The sequence below is a fragment of the Hirundo rustica genome, chromosome Z, assembly GCF_015227805.2.
Source record: "Hirundo rustica isolate bHirRus1 chromosome Z, bHirRus1.pri.v3, whole genome shotgun sequence".
Lineage (NCBI taxonomy): Eukaryota > Metazoa > Chordata > Aves > Passeriformes > Hirundinidae > Hirundo > Hirundo rustica.
The window spans coordinates 42,731,115-42,753,607 of record NC_053488.1 but is presented as its reverse complement, the minus strand read 5'-3'; the positions used below and the strand labels follow the sequence as shown (position 1 = coordinate 42,753,607).

The following is a 22,493-nucleotide window of genomic DNA, read 5'->3' as shown; positions in this document are numbered from 1 at the left end:
ACCTTGTTGCTCTTTGCAGAACAGTAAACAACTCCTTCCCAGGAGGAAGAAGTCAGTGCAAGCATTATGTGGCTGACTGAAATTCTTTCAAAATGTTTGTCTTCCCTAAAACAGACCAGTTTTCACCTAAAGAAAATTTAGGCTCCTTCACTTACAGGTAATTTTGACTCCAAGTTGTTTTAAAGACATATGACAGCAACAACACTTTGTATTTAGTATGAAAAATGAAAAATTGCATGTAATGTAAATGGCCATAGAAGGGATACTCCTTTATGCACAAAACAGATCAAATAATGTTTTTGTCCTTCTGATATTTTCATGGAATTGGCATGGAAATTCCCTCTGGTATTCTGATGAACTGTAATGTAAACTATTTGACAGTTCCAAATCAATGAAAGTGTTGTACAAGTTTAGTTTTATCCAGCTATTAAAAACACATACTGACATTTTTGAACACAAATGGAAGAAACTAAGGGGCATTATGACAATATACAAAATTCTCCTGGATGTCAACTAGTTGTAAAACAAGTTTTTGGGCTACTACTTGTAGCACACATCATTTTAATGGCACACAACTAGATTAAAAGTAACATCTAAAAGACGATCAGTTGCAGAAGGCAATATTCTTCCTTAGATTAGACATAGGATCAAAGAGAAAGGTCTCCAGGTATGATGATTGCTCTCAGAGAAGTCCCTATATAATCCAAAAAACACAGATAACAATCATACCACCGAAATCTTGGCAACAGTATTTCAGACTAATACACTCAGAGTATGATACTAGAATGCTTACCACTGTATCATAACTGTAATCATAACTATTTAAAACAAGATACACAGCGTCAGTACTTGTCCCACCTCCAGACTTTTAGTTCACCACAAAGATCTTGGCAAGGGTGTTTTGAAATTTCACTTTTGTTATCATTTGACGTTTTCAAAGACCAGACTGCAGTTTTTCATTCCTAACTTTGGTAGCACAGATAACTGGAACAGGTTGGAGTTCCTGTACAGAGACTCTCTCACAAAGTTGGTTCTAATTTTATGCAAAAACCAGAATGCATTTTCAAATTCTAGTTCTGCTCAAGTATATGTATGTGTTTCTAATTGTAATAACTGTCAGTAATAGCTTACTATTACAAAATAAGATCAGAGTTCTGGTTCTCAGCACAATAAAATTGAGTTTGTTCTGTATTCAATTAATTTAATTAGTGCTAATGGAAGACTGCTTCATTCGGAAGGGAATAAAAACAACTATAAATAAAAAGTTTAAACTGACATTGCTTTGTCTGTTTTAAGTAGTTTATGTTTCATCTTTGAAAAAGATTATAGTGCTATTGATATTCAACTTCCCAGTCAACTTTACTTTCTGCTTACAAAGAGTAATCCACTTTAATATTTAATTTGGAACAATAAGGCAAAAAGTTTTACAGTCATTCTAAAAAAAAGATGGAAGAAGACAACATAACTGCGTTCAAACAGGTAACTAAGTTTAAAATGCCTCATAGAGCAAAGAGCATTAATAATTTAATTACAAGTCAAGTACCCTCTAAGTGTACTTGCAGTTCAAATTTTTGTTTGAAGATTGCATTACTGAACAGCTGTTCACCTTCCCATTTCAAGTGGTTCATACTGTAAGAAACCAGATATTCAAACTAGCATATTACCAAGGAAAACCTACTTCTTGCATCTGAGTATGGTAAGAAAACAAGCAGAAGTTTCTAAACTATTAGTAAGTTATGAATGTTCTTCCATGTAAGACAACCAAGTAACCAACTCTCCTTTCCACAACAGCATGGAATTTTTGTAATAAATCAAGGTACACAAATAACCTTCTATGATGATCTATCCTGAAGGACTGACACAATTTTTCCTTCTCTTTCATTAAAATAATCTTTAAAATTTCCACAGACATTTGCTCTTGAATATTTGAAAACAACTAGACATGTAAAACATGAAGCCGGGAAAAACAAAAAATAGCAAGTCCTGGAAATAATTGTTCACACATCAGACACACCCTCATTGTAAACAGCCCTTCAATTCCCAAAGGCTTCTGATCCTCTTCTTCATCTTGTAGGCTGTAAGCTGTTAAGTAAAACCTAATGTGATAAAGTTTCATTATCAGAACCAGATTATTTTGGAAACATTCTAAAGACTACACAGCCAGAAGGAAATCTGCCCAGATGTTAAGACTGTGTTTATATGGTCCTTGCACAAACTTTAATTTGGCAACCGCTACCTAGGAAACCAACGTATTACAGAACTGCAGAGGACTGGTAGCAGAAAAATCATTCATCACCGAGGGTTGTGCTTAAAACACAAACCAGAATTTAGGAATGGCAATGTCTAGTAACCTAAAGTTACCAATTTAGATTTGGTTGTTGATTGTTTTTTACCCCGATCATGTCATCTCAGAAAACCCCCACAAGGGGAAAAAAAACCCCAACCAAACACTAACCCAAAACAAAACCAGAAGAATGAAAGAAAACCACATCTCTCAGATATGCAAAACAGGCACACCTGTGAAAAACTGGAATGAAAATTATAAAACGCTACAGAAGCAGTAGTCAGTACGCTTTCAAATCTTTCACAGTACAAAGCAGAAAAGTTATTGAAAATAGGATACAAAACTTAATCCAACTGTTATCTTATTAATGTCTACGAGTAATTACAGAGTGGTGATCAGAGAACTGTTATTAACTACTTTTCACAATATTCAGACTATGAGGCACGTTAATTAAGACAAGTTTTAAAGTACTCCCTCAAAAGTAAAAAAAATTGTTCATTTGTGAATTTCAGCTCTGGATGCTGCAGAAGCCAAGAGTATGTTAATTTTAAATGGTATCAATATTTCAGAATGTTTCAGTTCACTCACAATTATAACCTACACATCGAAGTCTCTGAACTGCTGACTACAAGAAATCTGAAGAGCCTATGTAGAAAGGATTGTTTCATACATGTGCTAGATTCTGCACTATCCTTATACACTAAGGATGGAAAGAACGACATCTCTGAGTTTACTGATCGATCTGATGCCAATGAGGACAGCTTCATATTGGCAGAGATCACCACTACCCACAGACAGAGCACTTGGGAGAACTCTCCTATAACCAAGGGAACCACCTCCAAAAGGCTCAACAGTTAACTACCATTTAAAGAGTTCAGAAGGCTCATCCACAATGCTCATTCTAACACAACCTCAGCTATTGAATCATGCCTTATTCCTTCCCCTGCCACAAACCTTCTGAAAACAAACCTTTAAAATCTGAATGGCCTTTGAGTGCCAGTAGGCTTCTTTTTCTTTAATGAGGAGGTGACAATAAATAGCTAAATCAGTGACAAAGTATACATTACTAACTCACGGTCTCTCATATTGGATATGAGTAGTATCAGCATTTGGTATTAATTACATCATATTCATAGCCTACTCATTTATGGTAAACTATAAATATAAACAACATTCTACCACTCTAATTCATTCTCAGACAAGTCAGTAAGCAGCACACAAGAAGTCATCTTGGCTTGGTACAAAAAACCCCTTAACTAAATAATAAACAATTCAACTAGGCTAAATTAACATAAAACTAAGTTGGATGCTTAAGTTAAATACCTCAAAATTACGTCATTTAGGATCAAAACTTCTTATGTCCCACAAAAGCCTTTATGCTAATAAATTTACAGCCTATTTAGTTATTTAAATAAGTGTATATTAACACAACAATAAAGACAAATCTAGCCACCCTCAAGTACAAAAGGCAACCCACCTCTGTTAGTCTTCCCATCATACACTCCTTTCTCTGAGCGGTTGAAAAAGAACAAGAGAAATTAAATTTTAACCAACTCTACCTGCCCCTAGACAAATAAATGTTTCTCTTTGCCTTCTATGAAGGTAGACAAGAATGGATAATGATGAGCTGGTGGAAGGCATCAGAGTAGTTTAACATCAGGTGCTGTCTCTGGGAAACAGTTAACACTGTAACAGTGGTTAACTAGATTAACTGTGGAAAATATGCTTGCCAAACAAATTGCTTGTGATTGATACACACTATATGACTTTATACTTACAAAGAGCTAGTAACATTTTAAGTTTCCCACTTACCCAGCTTAGATTTCTCTCACCAGATATGGTATCTTGCTGCATGACACTAAAACCAATTATAATCCAGAAGATTACCTCTACTTTCACACAGCTACTCACCAGTGTTCAGCTGCTACTATTTAAAATGTTGAAGACGGAAAAAATACATGCCATGAAAGTGTAGCAAAAGCAGGTATCCTTCCTTCACATACTAATAGCACCTTTCTTATGGAAGTGTTTCAGTACATTATTTATAAAAAATGAAAAATCTTTTCCAACACTACAGTTATAACACGTACATGATTAGATGTATCTCAGATTCCTTCCCAGCTGGGTTCTTAGTAAGCATGATTTGCAGTTCTTTTTAACCTTGTGACTGCATGTGCCAGAGAACAGACACCCTACAGTAGATGTGGCTAAATTCAGGCTTGAAAATCCTTCTTTACAGATTCCAGACAGAATTTCAAAATTGTACTAATTAAATGTAATGTTAACAGTCAAAACAATGTTTAAAACTTTATCTGCGGGGCTTTGTTTCCTACTACCCTCCTGAAAGAATTAAAAGTGTGACTCCACACATAAATAGACTGAATATTATTCCACGATTTTCAAGAACAAGGTGAGTGGAACAATACACATATATTTCTAGAACAGTACTTCTGGTTACTGAGAGCTATTCTTTAGTAAATATTTTAACAACTTACTTGTGGGATGTTCTTTTCTTCATCATGCTGGCAGACACTCCTGCATGACCTACAATATAAAAGATGTTGAAATTACTGAAAATTGATTTAAAAACTTACATAAAAGCCTTCACATTGAAAGTCAAAACGTAAAGAATCCAAATGCTTCCTGACTGATCAGTGACCTGCTAAAATGGGAAAAGGCTCTAAGAGACACTGGCTGTGTGCACAAGAAGCTGTGGTGGGCTAACCTTGGCTGGATGCCAGGTACCCACCAAAGCTGCTCTGTCTCTTCTCTCAGCTTTTATTTCTCTTCTCTGTCTTTTCTTTCAGGGAGAGAAAATACAACCAAAGGATCCTGGGTCAGGAGGAACAGAGAGGCATCACTCACCAATTACCATCACAGGCAAAGCAGGCTTGACACAGGGAATATTAATTTATTACCAAGCAAGTCAGAGTAAGATATTGCAAAATAAAGCCAAATCTTAAAAATGCCTTCCTCCCAGCTGCCCCTTCTTCCTAGGCCTAACTTCACTCCCAGTATTTTTCTACCTCCTCTCTCCTAGGTAGCACAAGGGAACAGGGAATGAAGGAGCAGTCAGTTAATCACAGGTTGTCTCTCTGCTGCTTCCCTCTTTTTCCTCAGGGTTAGAACTCCTCTCACTCTTTCCCTACTGTAGTTTGGGGCCCCTCCCACAGAGGACAGTCCTCCAGACTTCTCCAGTGCCAATCTGTCTCAGGAGCAAGTTATTCACGAACAGCTCCAGCATGGATCTCTTCCACAGTGTGACATCTCTCTGGAACCGGCTGCTCTGCACTGGGCCCCCCACAGGGTCACAAGTCCTGCCAGCAGACATGCTCCAGCATGGGCTTCTCTCTCATGGGGCCGCAGGCCCTGCCAGGAAACCTGCTCCAGTGCAGGCTTCCTGCAGGCTCACAGACTCCTTCAGTCACATCCATCCGCCCCAGTGCAGGGTCCTCCATGCACTGCAGGGGCACAGCTGCTTCACCATGATCTTCAGGAGGTTGCATGGGCCCTCTGCTCCAGCGCCTGGAGCTCCTCCTGCCTCTCCTTCTGCACTGATGTTGGTGTCTGCAGGGCTGCTAGGCTCACATAGTTTCACTTCTCTCCTGCAATTTCTGTAGTGCGGAATCTTCCCCCATTTTTAAATACAATATCCCAGTGGCACTACCACCATCACGGATGGGCTCAGCTTTGGCCAGTGGCAGGTCCACCTTAGAGCTGGCTGGCACTGGCTCTCTTGGTCACAAGAGAAAGTTCCAGCTGCTTCTCACAGAAGTCACCCTGGTACCTTGCCATGCAAACCCAATGCAGAGGCTCAGTGATGAACATAAGGAGTGACTGACAGCAATTATTAAAATCAAAGTTGAACTAAACACAACAAGGATGTTGTGTTGCGTTGGATACTTGTGATGGTCAGTCAGCAACAGTAGTGAATAAAATAATAAATTTTAATAAAAGTTAATAAAAGGAGATACCAAAATATATCACCCTGAGTTAGCCAGATCAGCACTACCTGTGCCTAACAGAACACATAAAAACCTAAAATTTTTACAGACAGAGGAACACTGTGCTCAACCCAGTAATAATTTGGGATGAATATGAAAAATGGAAAGCTTTTAGTAAGATGAAATGAGGAAAGGGGAAATCAGTCTTCTGTTGGTTGTTAGAAAGCTACTTATGAGCAGCCATGAAGAATTCAGCAAAGGAAATACACAAGAACAAAATGACAGAAAAACTCTTTCAAAAGAATACCATATTAAAAAGGTGATGTGTACAGGTAGAAAAATCAAATTAGTTCATAGAATGAAAACTGCAACCACAGATCACAGCCAGTGGCCACCTGCATAGGGATCATTTACTAGGGTTGACTGAAATAGCCCCTGTTTCACCATCAGTGATGGCTGATGGTGACTACACGGCCAGAAGATATCTGGCTTGATCCTGATTCTCCCTCTCTTCCTCACTATGCTGCTTTTGAATGGTATGGAGCTAAGATTCCTTCACAATAGCTTGTTTTGGGCTGGTTCGGGTTTTTTTGCTTCTTGTTTATCCTATCTAAAACAATCAGGTTCACAGTGCTGGACTGAATCACGTGTAACTCCTCATGTTCACATACAATTATGCCTAGAATTTTAACTGGGAATGCTTTAATTAACACTTAAAGAGAAATGCTTTAATTTCTCTATTGGCCTAAACAAATCAATTCTTTTAAATTTACACTATGTGCCTGTTCCAAGCATATCTGGAATTACATACATATTGAAGAGAATCATGCAGCAGTCAAGCACTGACAGTACCAATGCTCTTCACAGTCTTCATAAGTATTTTACTATTTACATTTTTGTATGAAACATTTAAGTGGGCATACACAAAGTTACAGAGATGGCAGAATTAATATCACTAATTAATAATTCAAATAATCTAATGTTTAGTATATTCAAGCTTGCATCAGATCATCAGGAATCTGCATTTCCAACAGTAATGATATCTGAAATGTTTCTAATTTTAAAAAATTAGGCCTTATCTGTCAATTACTGCAATAAAGATCCTACTTGCAAATTTTGACTGTTACAAAACCAAATAATTAAACTGAGTATTAGTAAACACTTAGTAAAGAACAAAAACAGCATCACAAAAAGTCTGATTAGAAACCCGTAAGACTTTAGGACTTTATTACAACCTGTAAAAAGAGATTTCTAAGCATAATTTCAGTTACCTCTCTCTATATGAGGTGGTTGTGTTCTACTAATATATAGTATCATAGAACACATTTTATTAAAAATATGGTGGTTTATTAAAAAAAAAAGTAATTTCTTAAAATCTAAGAATTGTTCTTATAAAATAGAGAAACTTCATCAGCAGAAGATGAATATTACGTACTTTACACTTTCCATTTCCAGCTAATGAGAGAAAAGGAAGATTTTGTTTAAAGAAGCTCAAGTAAAAACACACCAAAACAACAGAATGGTGCAGCACAAGCATTTGCTTTCTGTCCATCTCTCAAGGACTCTGGAACCCATGTGTAAAAAGGGAGGTAGGAAGCATTTCTCTTCCGAAGTCAAGAACAGAAACACTAGACTAACACAGAAGGAAGATTTACTATAGCATTTGCAGTAAGTACAGGGAAGTTATGCCAACCTCCAGGAATGGGATTTTGCTGTTTGCTAACTTCTCCTTTTGAGATCTTCAAATTTTGGTAAGATTCAACTTGTTCACTGATGTAATGAGCTCTATATCAAAGACAACACAGACAACTAAATACTACTCCTCATCTTAAGTCACGCAGTATCTTAAGAGAGATGACAGTTTAATACATGAAGTAATGGTATTTGGATGTTTAATACAAATATCAATAGCAAGTATTTGAAGATCCTAAGTTAAATATACCCTTGTACCAAGCAGATGCTGATTTGCCACAATTTGCCCTCCTAATCTGCACCATCTGAGTTCAGATAGGTCTCACAGAGATGTAAACTCCTTTTAAGGATGTATCAAGTTACACTATTAAACTGCTTGGCTACACAACTATAGAAACTACAAGAGTCTCTGTACTCTACAGCAGCTCTGGACATGGGGACAGAACTGCACACAGTCCTTATGTTTAACATATTCCAGTAAGAAGGTCAAAATCAGAATTATCTGCTTCCTGAATCTTTATCGGCCCATATGAATGGAGCAGCTGGACATGACTCAGCCATGGGCACTCCCAGCTCAGAAAGCCAAATGTGTCCTGGGCTGCATCCAAAGCACCGTGGGCAGCAGGGGAGGGGAGGGGATTTTACCCCTCTGCTCTGCTCTGGTGAGACCCCAGCTGGAACCCTGCATCCAGCTCTGGGGTCCCAGCACTGAACAGACCTGCTGGAATGAGGTCACAGGAAAGCCAAGAAGATGACCTCCTGCATGAAGAAAGGCAAGAGTTGGGATTGTTTGGCCTGTAGAAGAGAAAGCTCTGAGACCTTATTGCAGCCTTCGAGTATGTGAAGGGGACCTACCAGAAAAATGGGGACAGACTTTTTGGCAGGACATGTTGCAATGGGACACAGGATAATGATTTTAAAATGGGATTAGGTATAAGAAAGAAGCTTTTTAAATTGAGTGTGGTGAAACACTAGCACACTTTGCCCAGAGGTGGTGGTTGCTCCATCCCTGGAAGTGTCCAAGTCCAGGCTGTTTGGGGCACAAAGCAACCTGATCTAGTTGAAGATGTCCCTGCTAACTGCAGGAGTTGGACAAGATGACCTTTAAAAGGTCCCTTTCATTTCAAACTATTTTATTTTTTTATTATTAAGAGCACAGGAACATATTTTTTTGTAATAGAAAGTGACCACAACCTCCAGCTTCCGGACAAAAACAACAGAATTAAGTATTCAATTGTGATATGGTGTTTTGCCTTACTGATCATACATGTGTTTTCTGACACTCATTAATTCTGCTCCTCATAGTAAACCCTTAAAATTCAACAGCAAAACTAGAAACAAATCATGTTTCTGAGTACTTCTACTTTACTCCAAAAAAAAAGATAAAGGGCACGTATGACAAGACTGAAAAAAAAGATTTTTCAGGATGTGGGCTTCAAGGGAAATATACATGTCATTTCAGCTGGGGCTATAGGATAATAAGAAGGATGGGAGAAAGCTACTGGCACTGTTTTTGCTACTGCGACATGAGCTGGTACCCTCCATGTAATCCATGAAAATCAGGCAGGTTCTTCGGAAAACAGCAACCATATTTTACTTCTCTCCTATGTTTACATCAAGAAGCAAAACCCAAATGCTTTTAAGCTGTATTCCAGAATCATCTCTGGGAACAGCAAAGTACAAACTTTGTATCTGGAGACTATTTCAGAACTACTTTCAGGGACCTAAGAAACACTTCAGTGTGCTGATTCACACCTAGTATTGCTCAACCTCAGCTACCAAGAATTTGAAGATGGGATGTCTTTTAATTGAAGTAGGTCAGAAATACAGACATAAACCAAATTCTAACTGCAGAAAAGATTTCACTGCAATTCTAAGCAATTCACATCCATGATCTCTTTTCTTAGTTCATAAACTTTTACACTTGCTTTTACGGGTGAAAAAACTACATATGCGCATATATGTGTTAAAAGTTTTCTTTACTATGAGAGTACTTTTATATTTTCAAACCATCCCAGTAAAGACTATAATTGCTCCTGACCATCATATAGTTTGGTAGGATTCTGTATCTCTGGGAGAACACTATTAATAAAGTCTCCTGAGGACCATGTGTTTCACTTACACAGCATTAAAGAGCTGATCATTAGATTTAAAAACGTCAGTTGTGTTAATGCAGGGTAATCACATCTTATTTTACAATCAACTATACTGTACATGGATTTTTTTTTTAAGGCTGTATTTCTCCTATATTTGGGACAACAATACACTGATTAGAGAGACAGGCAGGCACGCTGCCAAGAGCACCTGATGTATGGAAACTATATCATGGAAAGCAACTCTGTACTTTGACAAACTCCTAGAGTCTGTAGCCATGTACTCTACTGTTGTGTAAAAATTAAATACCTACCTTCTTTTCTCCACCTTCAATCCTACCCCTTGTTTCTCAAAAAGGAACTATGTACAAAGAATGTTTCCTAGAGAGAGAGATTTCAAATGCCTAGATATTATAAATCACATGTACCTCCTCCTTTACACCTGCTGTACACCACATAAAAGCATTTCCTTCCTAAGCAGACAGACAAGACACCTGAAAATTAGCTTTGTCAATGACACTAACAACCTGTAGTGTCACTGATTGATAAGTCTCTACAACAGGATGAAATCAAAGTCAGTTGAAAAATGTTTTGTTAATGCATTAAATGTTGCCCTATATGAATACCTGACACTACCACTGGTTTATCTCTACCTTCAGACTGTTTTTTGCAACCTGTACATGATCCAAAAGTCTCCTAGAATCCAGCAATTTTATTATTTTACATGATTAACATACCAAATATAAAACACATAGACTAGTTCCACTCTTTCACTGTATCTTTTTCTTTAGTCTTTCCTCCTGATTAAGACTATATTACTGCTTTATTATCCAATCCCAGATGACAATTTTATAGGCAAGACTTAAAATCCTAATTTCTACTTAAAATGTTGCTATTCTGGAACACTATGTGTTCATAAAGCATCCTGGCAACTAGAAACCACCTTTAAAAATAGCAGGCAATAAATAAGATATCTGTATCCATCACGTTGCAAAGCTCAGCAAGTCTGATTTAAAAGTTATTTCTTTAAGTACTACTTTTTTCTTCTTTTACAGCTGTTCTTTAGGTAATCTCACAGATGCTCTTAATGTTACCTGGTTCAGCCCTATGATGGAAGAAGGGACTTTTCACTAGATCAAGATGCTTAATATCCCTTTGAACATAACCTTAAACATTCCCAATGAGGAGTCACTCACATTTGGGTAACCTGTTCCTGTGTTTCATCATACTGATTGTAAAAGATTTCCTAACTGTACTCTCTGTTTAAAACAATAACCCCATGTACTGTTGCTGAAGGCTTTGGCAAACAGCCTTTCTCCCACTTAAAAACAAAAAGGTTGCACTCCCTGGAGCCTCCTCTTCTCCAGGCTGAAAAACTCAGCCTTTCTCATGAGAGGACCTCCAGCCCTTTGGTCACTAATGGTCATCCTCTGGACCTACTCTCTTTCATTTTGAAGCCATTTCTCCTTGTCCTGTCATTACATGAGCTTGTAAATAGCTCTGAGTCCCCTTCAGGTACCGGCAGGTCATAATTAGGTCACCCTGGAGCCTTCTCTATGCAGGCTGAACAACCACAGCTCTTGAAACCTGTCCTTGTAGGAGAGGTGCTCCAGGTCTCAAATTACCTTCATGGCCCTCCTCTGGACTCACTTCAACTAGTCCACATCGCTCTTTCACTAAGGGCCCCAGAGCTGGATGCAGCGCTCCAGGTGGTGTCTCACTGGCATGAACTAGAGAGCCAGTAAGACCTCTCTCAGCTTGCTGGTAAAGTTGCTCTTGATGCAGCCCAGGATGTGAGAGGCCATTGTGGCTGTGAGCATACCCTGATGGGTGGGTCATGTTACACTTCTCATTTGCCAACACCCCTGAGTCCTTCTTCCTGAGGCTGCCCTCAGTCCATTGTCTGTCCAGGATGTATTTATGCTTGGAATTGCCCCAGTGCAGATCCAAGTGCTTGGCACCTGGCTTTGTTGAACGTCACAGTCATGCAGCGGTCCACCTCTCAATGCTGTCCAGGTTCCTCTGGATGGCATCCCTTCCCTCCAGCATGCTGACTGCAACACACAGCTTGGTGTCATCAGCAAACCTGCTGAGAGTGCATGCAATCCCACCACCCCTACCACTGAGTAAGATGTTAAACAATCCTACTCCCAATACTGACACCTGAGGAGCTCCTCTCATCACTGTCTTGATTTGGTCAGTGAACCAATGTTCAAGACTTTGCACTGGAACTCTCCTTTGAAACCTGTAGCTGTTACTTGAAAGGTAACTGCATTACTTTTGGAACCAGTACACATTTCAAATACGTGACAGCAAATCTTAACACAGTCTCAGGTAAAATACATGTTTTAAAGTTTCCAAATGGTTACTAAGAAATCCTCCAGTATTAGTTTCAGTTTTCAACGAACCAAATGTGTATTCGCAAGCACCCAAATGGTCTATAGCTTAGGTATTTTAAGAGCTTTCCCAATTACACTTGTTGGTTGATCTCCTGAGAATTTCAAAAATTCTACAACTCACAATGTTTGGTGATAAAAAATATGTTGCTATCCCCACACAGGTCACTGATTTATAACTTTTGACACAACACAAAATACAAAGGTCAGAGCTGTACTGCTAAATTTGCATTTGTCTTTTCAAGCCATGACCTATTAGAATAAAAGTAAATTTTCTTTTAAAACAGGAATGATAACATCTAAAATCATTAACACATGCAGAAGATCAATAACATATTTAGAAAGTCAATAAAGTAAGAACACTTTCTATCCATTAAAAGCAAAGAAAACCATCCAGAAAGAACACCTCACCTGCATCAGCTCTGGACCGCTGACCTGGCGATTTTCCAAATGGGGTCTTCATTCATCTGTGTTTAAGTGAGCAGCAAAGCTGCTGGACTAGGGTGAAAATCCAGCTCTAACTTCCAGGATATCTTCTTTTTTGTCTTAGGTTGAGACAACCACTTATTAATCCACCATTCAATCAAGAACTTGTCCTTCCTCTAATGTAGACGATGCACTTTCAATTACAGTACTCTGAAAGACAAAACAGGTGAAATATAAGTAGTTTGACTTTGAAACAAAAATATTCTGTCTTAACCAAGTCTCACTTAAATGCTTGTTTTCATATTCAATAGGATTTTCCTTCACATTCTTTTGTTCTGAAAACCTTCAGCAACAGAGCACATGTACGGCTGAATAAATACAAGGGCTGCTACTTTTATCTCCTAGTCACAGTAATGTTCCACATCACTATGTCAATTACATAGAGAAAACCACTGTGCTTAACACAGGGAAGTGTGGCTACTAACTTAGAAGAAACTGAAATACCCTTACCCAGTTAATGCACCAATCAACTCATTCCATTGATTAGAAATAACATGCTCCCACTCGCAAGGAAGAATAACTTTGCTTCACAGAAATTTAAAAGTCAGTTTAAAAAATGCAACGCGAGTTTTTAAAAACACTGATTTCACTGCAATGACTGTTCATGCCAGCAATTTACTGAGTAGGTCGATAGTTCATAGATTTGATGATTCATGTATCTGTTTAAATTTCTGACAACTCCCTCCACCTAAGATCATCAAATTCCTAAAGCATTTAGTCATCACATTCCTTCAGATAAGGGAGGTAACCGAGGACAACTTTTCAATACACTTTACATGGTTTAATTACAGAAATTTTTGACCATGTAAAAAAATCAAGGCATTACAGGCTAACTTATTTCAGAGTAATATTTTTGGGCCAGAAACACTTACGTGTAAGAATTCACTACTTCAGTGTTGCCCACAAACAAAGCGAGATCAGACCATTTCCTTAAGAAATGCCATTGCTAATCTGTGAGAGACCTGTCTAATCTGTGAGTCAGCACTATCTTCTCTCTTTTACTTCAGTTTTGGAAATGGTTGTCAATTTTCATACAGGGGTTAAAACCAGATGAATGCCCCTAACCAGTGATTCAGATGAGGGATAAAATGTATAGTAAGCTTGTGCCTTACTGCATAAGGGAACATACAGGTGACACACCTTGAGGTATAGTAAAACTGTTATACATAAAAACGCATTTACATCTAACATTTGACAATCCTTTCAAGAATTGTACCCATTAAATTCTTGGAACAATGCAGCAACAAAGAGCAATACACCTAGGAAAAATCAGCAGGGAGTAATCTGCAGTTTTTAGAAAGAACTAACTTAAGACATTCACAGTCTGGAATTCATACGAACTTGTGAAATTAAAAAATTAATTACAGAAACTTACTAGTTTTTCCACATTTTATCTCATCCTGAAATCTACCAGTGTACACCCAACAATGCTAAATGACACCATGGCAACAATATTCAACAATATGCTAATAGGAAGGAATTAGCTCGCTTAACTACTTTACTGGAAATATAGCATAAGGATTATTTTTTCCTACTGAACTCCTATGTATTCTCTATGGAATACAACACATTAATATAGAAGCATCACAGATTATGAAAAAACAACTCTATATTTGTAGTGCTGCTGTGATATACTACCATACTCAGTCGCGCAGGTACTGCATAATACAAGAGATCAACTATCTTCCTCCAGAAAAGCTATTAGTTGAGAAATGTCTGTAATCTTACTACATCTTCTGATCTAAAAAACCCCACAAAACTAAAAAAAAAAAATCCCTCCAAAACATAAACCAAATAACCATCACCACCTCTACAAACTCACTAAATGTGTGCTTCAGATTTAGAAAATAATAAACCCTTCTACAGTGAGCTGTTGAACTGTTGTTCAAGGGAGTTATTTTCTAGCACCTATATTACACACTTCCCCCTCACAAGATTTCCAATTCATAGTAAAAATATAAAGTACTAGATTTTTTGACTGCGGTACTTCTGCAGTTATGTGTAGAGAAATAACTAAAGAAATGTTTTCTATTAGTTAAGTTTTTCTGTAATAGAATATCTCCAATCATTACTACGCCCCAAATCATGCTTTGGAGACAGAAAATTTATTCCTAATTATTTTGAAAAGTCACAATTCATTTGCTAGCACTTAATAAAGTGCTTAATTATGCTCTCTGAACCCATGGATGGACACAAGGCTACTGAAGTTAAAACCAGATCCACTGTTTAAACTGGTTTTCTAGAAACTAAGGCAGTAACTGTCACCCGTTCAAAGCCTTACTGAAGATTAAACTTGGGCTTTCCTAGCACTAGCATTCCAAATTCAATTTACATTTCAGTTGCATAGTGACAGTTCTGAAGATACTAACAAGGAGGCATAAAACCTGATTTTCTGAAAACGAACTGATGCACTTTAAGAACACTTTGAATTTTTACGACTATGTTAGTAAGTCTTACTTGTTTGATTAAAAATACACCAAACCCTGTAAAAGTTAAGGATCTCAAATGTGATAAATGACAAAATATCAGATATAATGCCAACATACAGACATCTTGATCTCCTAATATGGAAAATCATCAGGAAAAGAAAATTATATCATAAAATAAAACCTTTTACTCTAAGTCTCAATAATATTTCACATAAAGGTAGGAAAACCAAAAGCAAAACACTTCTGGATGCACTCAGCTGCAATAAGCTGTTCCATTCAGAAAGGACAGATACTCCTTGTTTGGCTGTATGTAAGATGACCTATGAAACAATCAACTTTTTAGTCATTCTGTTTATAGTGGCAGATACAGCAAATTCAACATAAGTAGAGTTTTTTTGGATACAAAGTGACACATCCAAAGCAAGTCAGACCAGACTTTACAGACTGCCAATAACTTTCTGACAGAAGTGCCACTGCCTTCTTGTCAAGACATCCATTACCCCAACACCCAACAGGTCACAAACAGTGTAGCCGCAGACACCCTTAAAAGACAGACACTGTTTTGACTTGTGAGCTGCTACTCACCAGCCCAGGTGTGTTGCTCATCTGTTTTTACAAGCCTTTCTGCACAAAAGCATACTTTAGGAAAAAATGTGTTTAATTAGAGGACTACTTCATCTGATACTAGTCTAATCACTGAGGAGTGCTTCAGATACTATTAAGTATTAGATTAAAACCACTAGCATTACAAATTGTCAATCATACCAGTTCTGTTTGAGAACAGCGAAATCATACTATCAAAATAGGCAGAATGACGACATAAAAAAATAAAGTCATGAAAAAATATTTCTTGCAGGATAAAGGGAAATGATGGAACAACCAATATGCACAGACTTCAGTTTTCACTGAAATATCTTAACCCTCTCTATAAACTTAGTTGTTTAAAAGCATTAAAATGTTTCTATGAGCTTTTAACTCCATGAAACTAAGTTTAACCACCTAAAATAATTCTCTAGCTTAATTTTTAGTTAACATTCATATCTGTAGTTCCATAAAATTGCATGCATTTCACTGCAACACACGGCACAATGTTGTTTACAGCATTTTTGTGAAAGCTTCATGGCTCTACTATTCACTGAAGAGGGATGTTAGCTGCACAAAACCAGCGATAATTAATGCTGGCACGAAGCCCACAATTTTAAGTGCCTCACTCCTAACCAGCGTATTTAAATTTTACCTCTGTGAACACAGAAGTAAGTATTTGCTGAGGAAATGCTTCAGGGGTAGAGAAGCTTGGAAGGAGAGAAGAGTAATACGCATGCGTTCCTGGTATTCAGATGATACAATTTCTGATGGAAGTGGCAGGCTCGCACCTTCTCAGGTCTGTTCCGGCTGTCAGAGCCACCAGCGATCAGGCCTTCTGGCACCACCTAGTGGGCATCAACATTTTTACTTTGCTATCTAAAATACCTCTGTATGCAACTCGCTGAGAATTCCACTGCTAGCTGCTCAGCAGAGGACCAGCACTTCACAACAATGTTCTGGGGAAAGAATCCCTCTTAACTGAAATGCATCAAACAAATTCCTTGTTAAGTAATTGTGATTTCCATAAATCAGCTCAGAGCTACTGGTTACACGTTTCAGATGAAGCAGTAGTATAGTTTATTTCAGTGCTAACAAGTTGGATTGAAGCGCATTATTCAGCATGTTAGTCTGTTACTCAGACTCCCCAATCCTTTATATATAAGCAGGAAGGATCTTTCTATGCAAGTCATCTGCATATGCCTTCCCAAATGTTATCTTAGTATTAAGATATCTCTTAAATAATGGGGGGAATAAAAATATGCCAGTTTTAGTTTGTTACTGTTGGGGTTTTTTTCGTTCCCTAATAAAAAAATCCCACTCTCCTGTGGTACAAGAATTCAGCAACTCAAATTCCAAATTTTTGAAATATCCTACCTGCTTAACCAGCATATTAGTTGTTAGGAATTTCCTTTATTCTATACTAGGATTTTGTGTAGGTAGTAAGATCTGATGTCTAAGAAAGTACAGTTTCAGTACATGAAGTCTGATGTAGAAGTGATTTGCAGCTGACAACCATGAAAATAATACATTTCAAAAACATGAACTGAAAGACGCCAAATCAAGCACAACTACCCCTCCACTATGATGGCCTCTGCAGTTTTACCTGTACTCAGAGAGGTGCTCTCTATGATTGTACGGAAACAAGCAGCTCTGGTGGGCAACTCTGTGTGCACTTATAGGTTGCTGCACAGCAGCAAGGGCTGTAAAGGGCTTTGACCTGGTCTAGGGAATGAAATCCCTGCCAATGGCAGGGCAGTTAAGACCAGATATTCTTTAAAAGCCCCTTCTAACACAAACCACTCTCATGACAGATATAAACTCGCAAAATTCAAAGTTAACTCTACCTTGCAATGCCATAGTGATGAAACTGCAGATTATTCAGCAGAAGACTAGAAGAATCTGGAATTCATGCACACTGTCTTTTGTTGACAAGGTGTCCTTAAAATCCAAGAGACAGCAATTTCTAATTATTTACTAAAATTTAGCATAAACAAACCGGCAAATTATTTACCATAACAAAAAACAATATATAAAGGTCTGCTAGTAAGTTCTCACAGTTGCAGGGAGGAGGTGGAGCTCAGAACTACATAGGCATGGCTTATATTGCCATTCTATAGCATCTACATCAACATGCAGGGCATTTGGGCCTTGGGTATTCACCTTTTCTGAGGGGAAAGAAAAGGTGAGTACCTTGCAGAAATGACACCACTTTGTTTACCTCTTCCTCAGAAAGGTTGCTGGAATCAGCTGAGTGGACCCTGCCCTCTCTTGCCGCTCCTCATCCATTCCCGTCCCTCAGGAGAGTGCGGCTCTGGGTAGTGAACACAGCTGAGCCCAGCAGAGCAGTTTAAAAGCCAAAAAAGTGCTGCTGGGAACTGAGCCCCAGCAGAGAAAAAAGGGCAAAAGCAGTGGTGCTGGGGTGGGAAACAGCCATGGGGAACAAAGCAGTGGCGCAGCACGATGCAAATGATCTTACTTTCAGGGATCTGCCATCGTTTCCATTGTCTCAGGCCGGCAGAACAGGGAGCGAGCACTGTGGGGAGTGCCTGCCATCTTGTCTTTGCCTGGGGAAAACATGTGGTACTGCAGGGAGCCTCTGCCATCTTATCTTTGTCCCAGCTGCCACAGAGAACTACATGGAGGTGGCGAACACCTGTTTTTGTGTATAATACACCTTTTCTTGTATACTTCTCTTATTAATACTGTTGCTATTACCATACATTTCTTGCTGTTTGCTATCACTAAATTGTGATCTCAACCCACTGTCTCTGCCTTTGTCAGGAAGAAGAGGAGAGTTTAATTTGTGGCTGGTGTCAAACCAATATTCACTGGTGCCCACTGTGAGCCACAAAAGGGTAGAGATAACTCTGAACTAAGAATCTGTGTATTAGGTACTGAACTCCCTAGTTACAGCTGCTCTATTTGTTCACAGAGGAGTGATAATTTAACCCTGTATATATTCCCATCCATGCTCGCCATGATGCTATTTTTTTCAGAGCAGGGAGAAGGATCAGGATTGCTTTGTTGCTGTACGATGTAGTACCATTTTATGATGTGGAAACATCAACCGCAGTGAAGGTCATTTGAGATGCGTGTTCAGTGCTGTTCCCCTATTCTGGCCTTGGCTGCTACCTCTGAGGATTCATTAACAACAGTAATGCAGTACCCAGCCTGCAGGGAGGCCAGAAGACAATGATTTTTCTCAGCCTTTCACTCCTTCTTCTTTCTATGGGCCTGCTACAACAGTTTTTGAGAATCTTGAACTCTATTTGGGTGTTAAAGAAAAGTGTACTCTAACTGCAATGTCTGCCAAATTTCTTCAGTGCTGTCTTGAATAAGAGAAATTTAGAAAAAGTGAAGTCTACACAATATTTTCATCCAGGATAGAGACAACCAGGGAAGGTGGTCAGAGAACTGCCCTGGAGCTGAACAGTCACAAGTAGCATGGGATGGCAAAGAAAATCAGGAGGGTTTTAAAGGAGTATGCTGCTCCAGTGGTTGGAACCACTGCTCACCCCTGATAAACGTAAGACCTCGATAAAGTGGCAAAATATTTGAAAAAAATAAATGTTGTGACAACTGCAGAGAGGTGCAAAGTTATCCAACTCACTGGGCTGTGGCTACTACTCATCAGACACTGCCTGTTACTATACAGCACTCTCAGGAGGAGGAAAGGAAAGGAAAGGAAAGCAGAGCAACAGGCAGCAAGGCCATTCAAACTGCAGCTGAACTCAAGGAACCACCTACGCCAGTAGTAGCTGCCCCTAGACAGAAGAAAAAAAAAATTCACATTGTAAGGGATGAAGAAGAAGCAGGACACTAAAAACTAGAGGAAAAGACAGGGCCAGACATAATCACCTGATCTCTATCCATGGGTGAGCTCTGAGATACACAAAAACATTACAGCCACTGGCCTGGTGAGCCCTACTGACCTGGTGCTTGATGCTGGGATATTACGGCAAATGGTGCAACTGGATGGCAATGAAGCCACTGGGAAGCAATGGAGTAATTAGGATATGTGTCCTGGAATGCAGGCATTGACCAAGTGACTTAGAAAAGACCAGAAACTCTCAGCCTCTGGAATTAAATCCTGCCAAGTCTGATGGAGAAGCATCTTTGCACAAACTACCTTTTAGTGCACCAACTCAAGTGGGACACCAATGGAGGCAAGGTATCCAGTACCTGAGAGAATCAGTTGTGCCGGAGGTAACCTGAAAGGATTCAAATAATGAGCAGTCCCCTATAAATACAGATGACATCCAATGTACACAAAACATGTGGTGAAGTTCCTACAGATCACGCCAGTGTCACATGCCAACTCACTGATAGTGAAAGCAAAGGGAGGAGGGAAAAAACTGAACAATTTGGCTACCAAACTCCAGCTACATGAAGAAACTATCTCCATCCCAATACAGGACTGCATCTCACCTGTGAGATGACTGTCCAAGGACTTAAAACAGTTAAAGACAACCAACAATTTAAAAAATGCTACCAAAAGTTTAAGGAGGAAATTTCCTATGCCCTGCCAGTACAGATCAGAGTTTCTACCATTAGGCAGCAGGTGCCCCCCAGACAGGGGGAGAGAGTACACACCAGAAGGTAATCAGTTGTTCTACCAGCATAACCACCAAGAACACATGAGGAAGTGGGGTGGAAAACTCACCTCTGCTCTAGCAGCACTTGTGTTGAAAGGAAGGATAACCACGACAGGAAACTCTTCGTTAATAAATGATGCTCCAGTTTTCCCTGGGCAAGTGCTCAGAGAGATTAAAAAGGCTGATGCTATTTCTGATCCTCCTGAAGGGACCTCCAGGTCATATTTACAAGTAATAAATACCATGACCAGACTGAGAGATGCCCTGCCTCTAAACAGGATGGGTAAAGGAATAATCAGGTCTACTAGAACATGGATCTAATGGCCTGGCACATTAGACCAATAAGACTATAAGGCTTTACTTAGCACCAATATACCATGTACCCTGATGCCATTAAGGTATGTAGGGGCAGAATCCATTTATATTTCAGGGGTGACAGGGGGAATCCCAGCAGCTTACTCTATTGAAATCTGAAGTGAGCATGACTGGAAACAAATGGCAAAAAAACTCCCTCAAGAGACTGTGGCTCTGAGTGTCAAGCACAGCAGAGTCCAGAGCAGCTGAGTGGAGATGTCCAAAGTAGTGTCACTGGTTCAAGAAGCAGCCATCAAGAATGATGCAGTGGTGCAGTGTGAAATGGATGGTCCTGCTTTCAAGGGTTTGTCTGTCATTGTTTTCTGTTGTCTTGGGCTTGGGGATAGGGAGAGCCAGCTGTGATAAGCACCTGCCACCTCATCTTTGGGAAAACCACATAGCACCAAGTGCAGGAACAGCTGCCATTTTGACTTTATCCTGGTGGCCAGGCAAAGCTAAGTCATGGTGGTGAGCACCTGTTTTTGTGTGTAAACCCTTCTCATTTTCCACACCTTTGTTATCAACGTTGTTGCTATTACTGTGCGCTTCTTATTCCACTCCCATTTGCTTTCAGTAATTGTTATCTCAACCCATAGCATCTGCTTTTGTCCTTCCTCTCTTACTAGAAGGGCAGGGAGAAGACATGGCTTATTTGGAGTCTAATTTCCTGCTGGTGTTAAATCATCACAGTTATGAAGACAAGAGTGAAACCAGAAAAGCTGACATAACTTAGAAATCCTGAGAAAAACCCAAAATAATTTAACACTATTGTGCAACAATAACTAGTGACAGTAATTACACTGAAGAAATATCCCAAAAGTTCAGAATCAGATGGGTAGCTTTAAAAAGGATACTATCCTTTCAGAAGGCTGCTATCTCAGGCAACAGTTTGAGCAAGTTTCATTAAACCTATCATCTTTTAGCACATGTCCTTACCATAGCTCTCTTAAAGTTAGAAAAGAGTGATCAAGGTGAAAGGTGGATTTATTTTGTGTTAATTTCATTAATTTGAAACACTAGTATAATCTTACAAGATCACAGGCAGATGATAATTTGTGAATACTGCATTCAAAAGTTCTCACACACGTGAAAAATAAAGATGAATGGAAAGAACAGCCAGAGAGAAATCCCAAAAGTGTAATTTCTATTGTTTCCTATCCAGGCTTGTTTTTCTCTTCCTGAACTAGCAAAATGTAGCTGTTAGAGAACCCATTATAGTTTGTGCTTTACTTCCATTACATTTCCTTCATGTCATATCATTAAAGCAGCCTGTCTCACTTAATGCAATTCAGCATTTAAGATTTACAATGGGTGTAATTTGAAATAAACTCAGATAGTGTATATCTGAGGTATTTGTAAAGGCAGCAGTAAAAATTTCATCAGAGCTAGTACTATAAAACAGTACTTTAAACAAACCTACTTACCTTCTTTAATTTCAGAGACTTAATTAACACCTTTATAGGATCAGAGAATTACCTTGCAAGACTATTTCCAGAACTCCCTCACTACAGTTCTAAACTGCAATAAAAGTACCAGTGAAGAGGCCAGGAGGGCACAGGATTCTCTGTCCTCATGTTAGAATGTAGTCACCTCTGATTTCAAAAAAAGAACTGTTATAGGCTAAATGGTAATAGA

The 22,493-nt window shown here is 38.9% G+C and overlaps 1 protein-coding gene across 8 annotated transcripts in view; it reads right to left on the bottom strand.

Annotated features, from left to right (window-relative positions):
* Positions 1-22,493, bottom strand: part of SPIN1 (spindlin 1) — a 60,284-nt gene that overhangs the window by 8,218 nt on the left and 29,573 nt on the right. For all 8 annotated transcript variants that reach the window (XM_040089915.1, XM_040089914.2, XM_040089911.2 and 5 more), the window contains 2 exons: positions 12,821-13,045; positions 4,780-4,828 (listed from right to left, as the gene is read on the bottom strand). In XM_040089915.1, coding sequence (XP_039945849.1) covers positions 4,780-4,828; positions 12,821-12,872 — 101 coding nt within the window. In that variant the 5' untranslated portion in view covers positions 12,873-13,045. The remainder of the gene's footprint in view (positions 1-4,779; positions 4,829-12,820; positions 13,046-22,493) is intronic.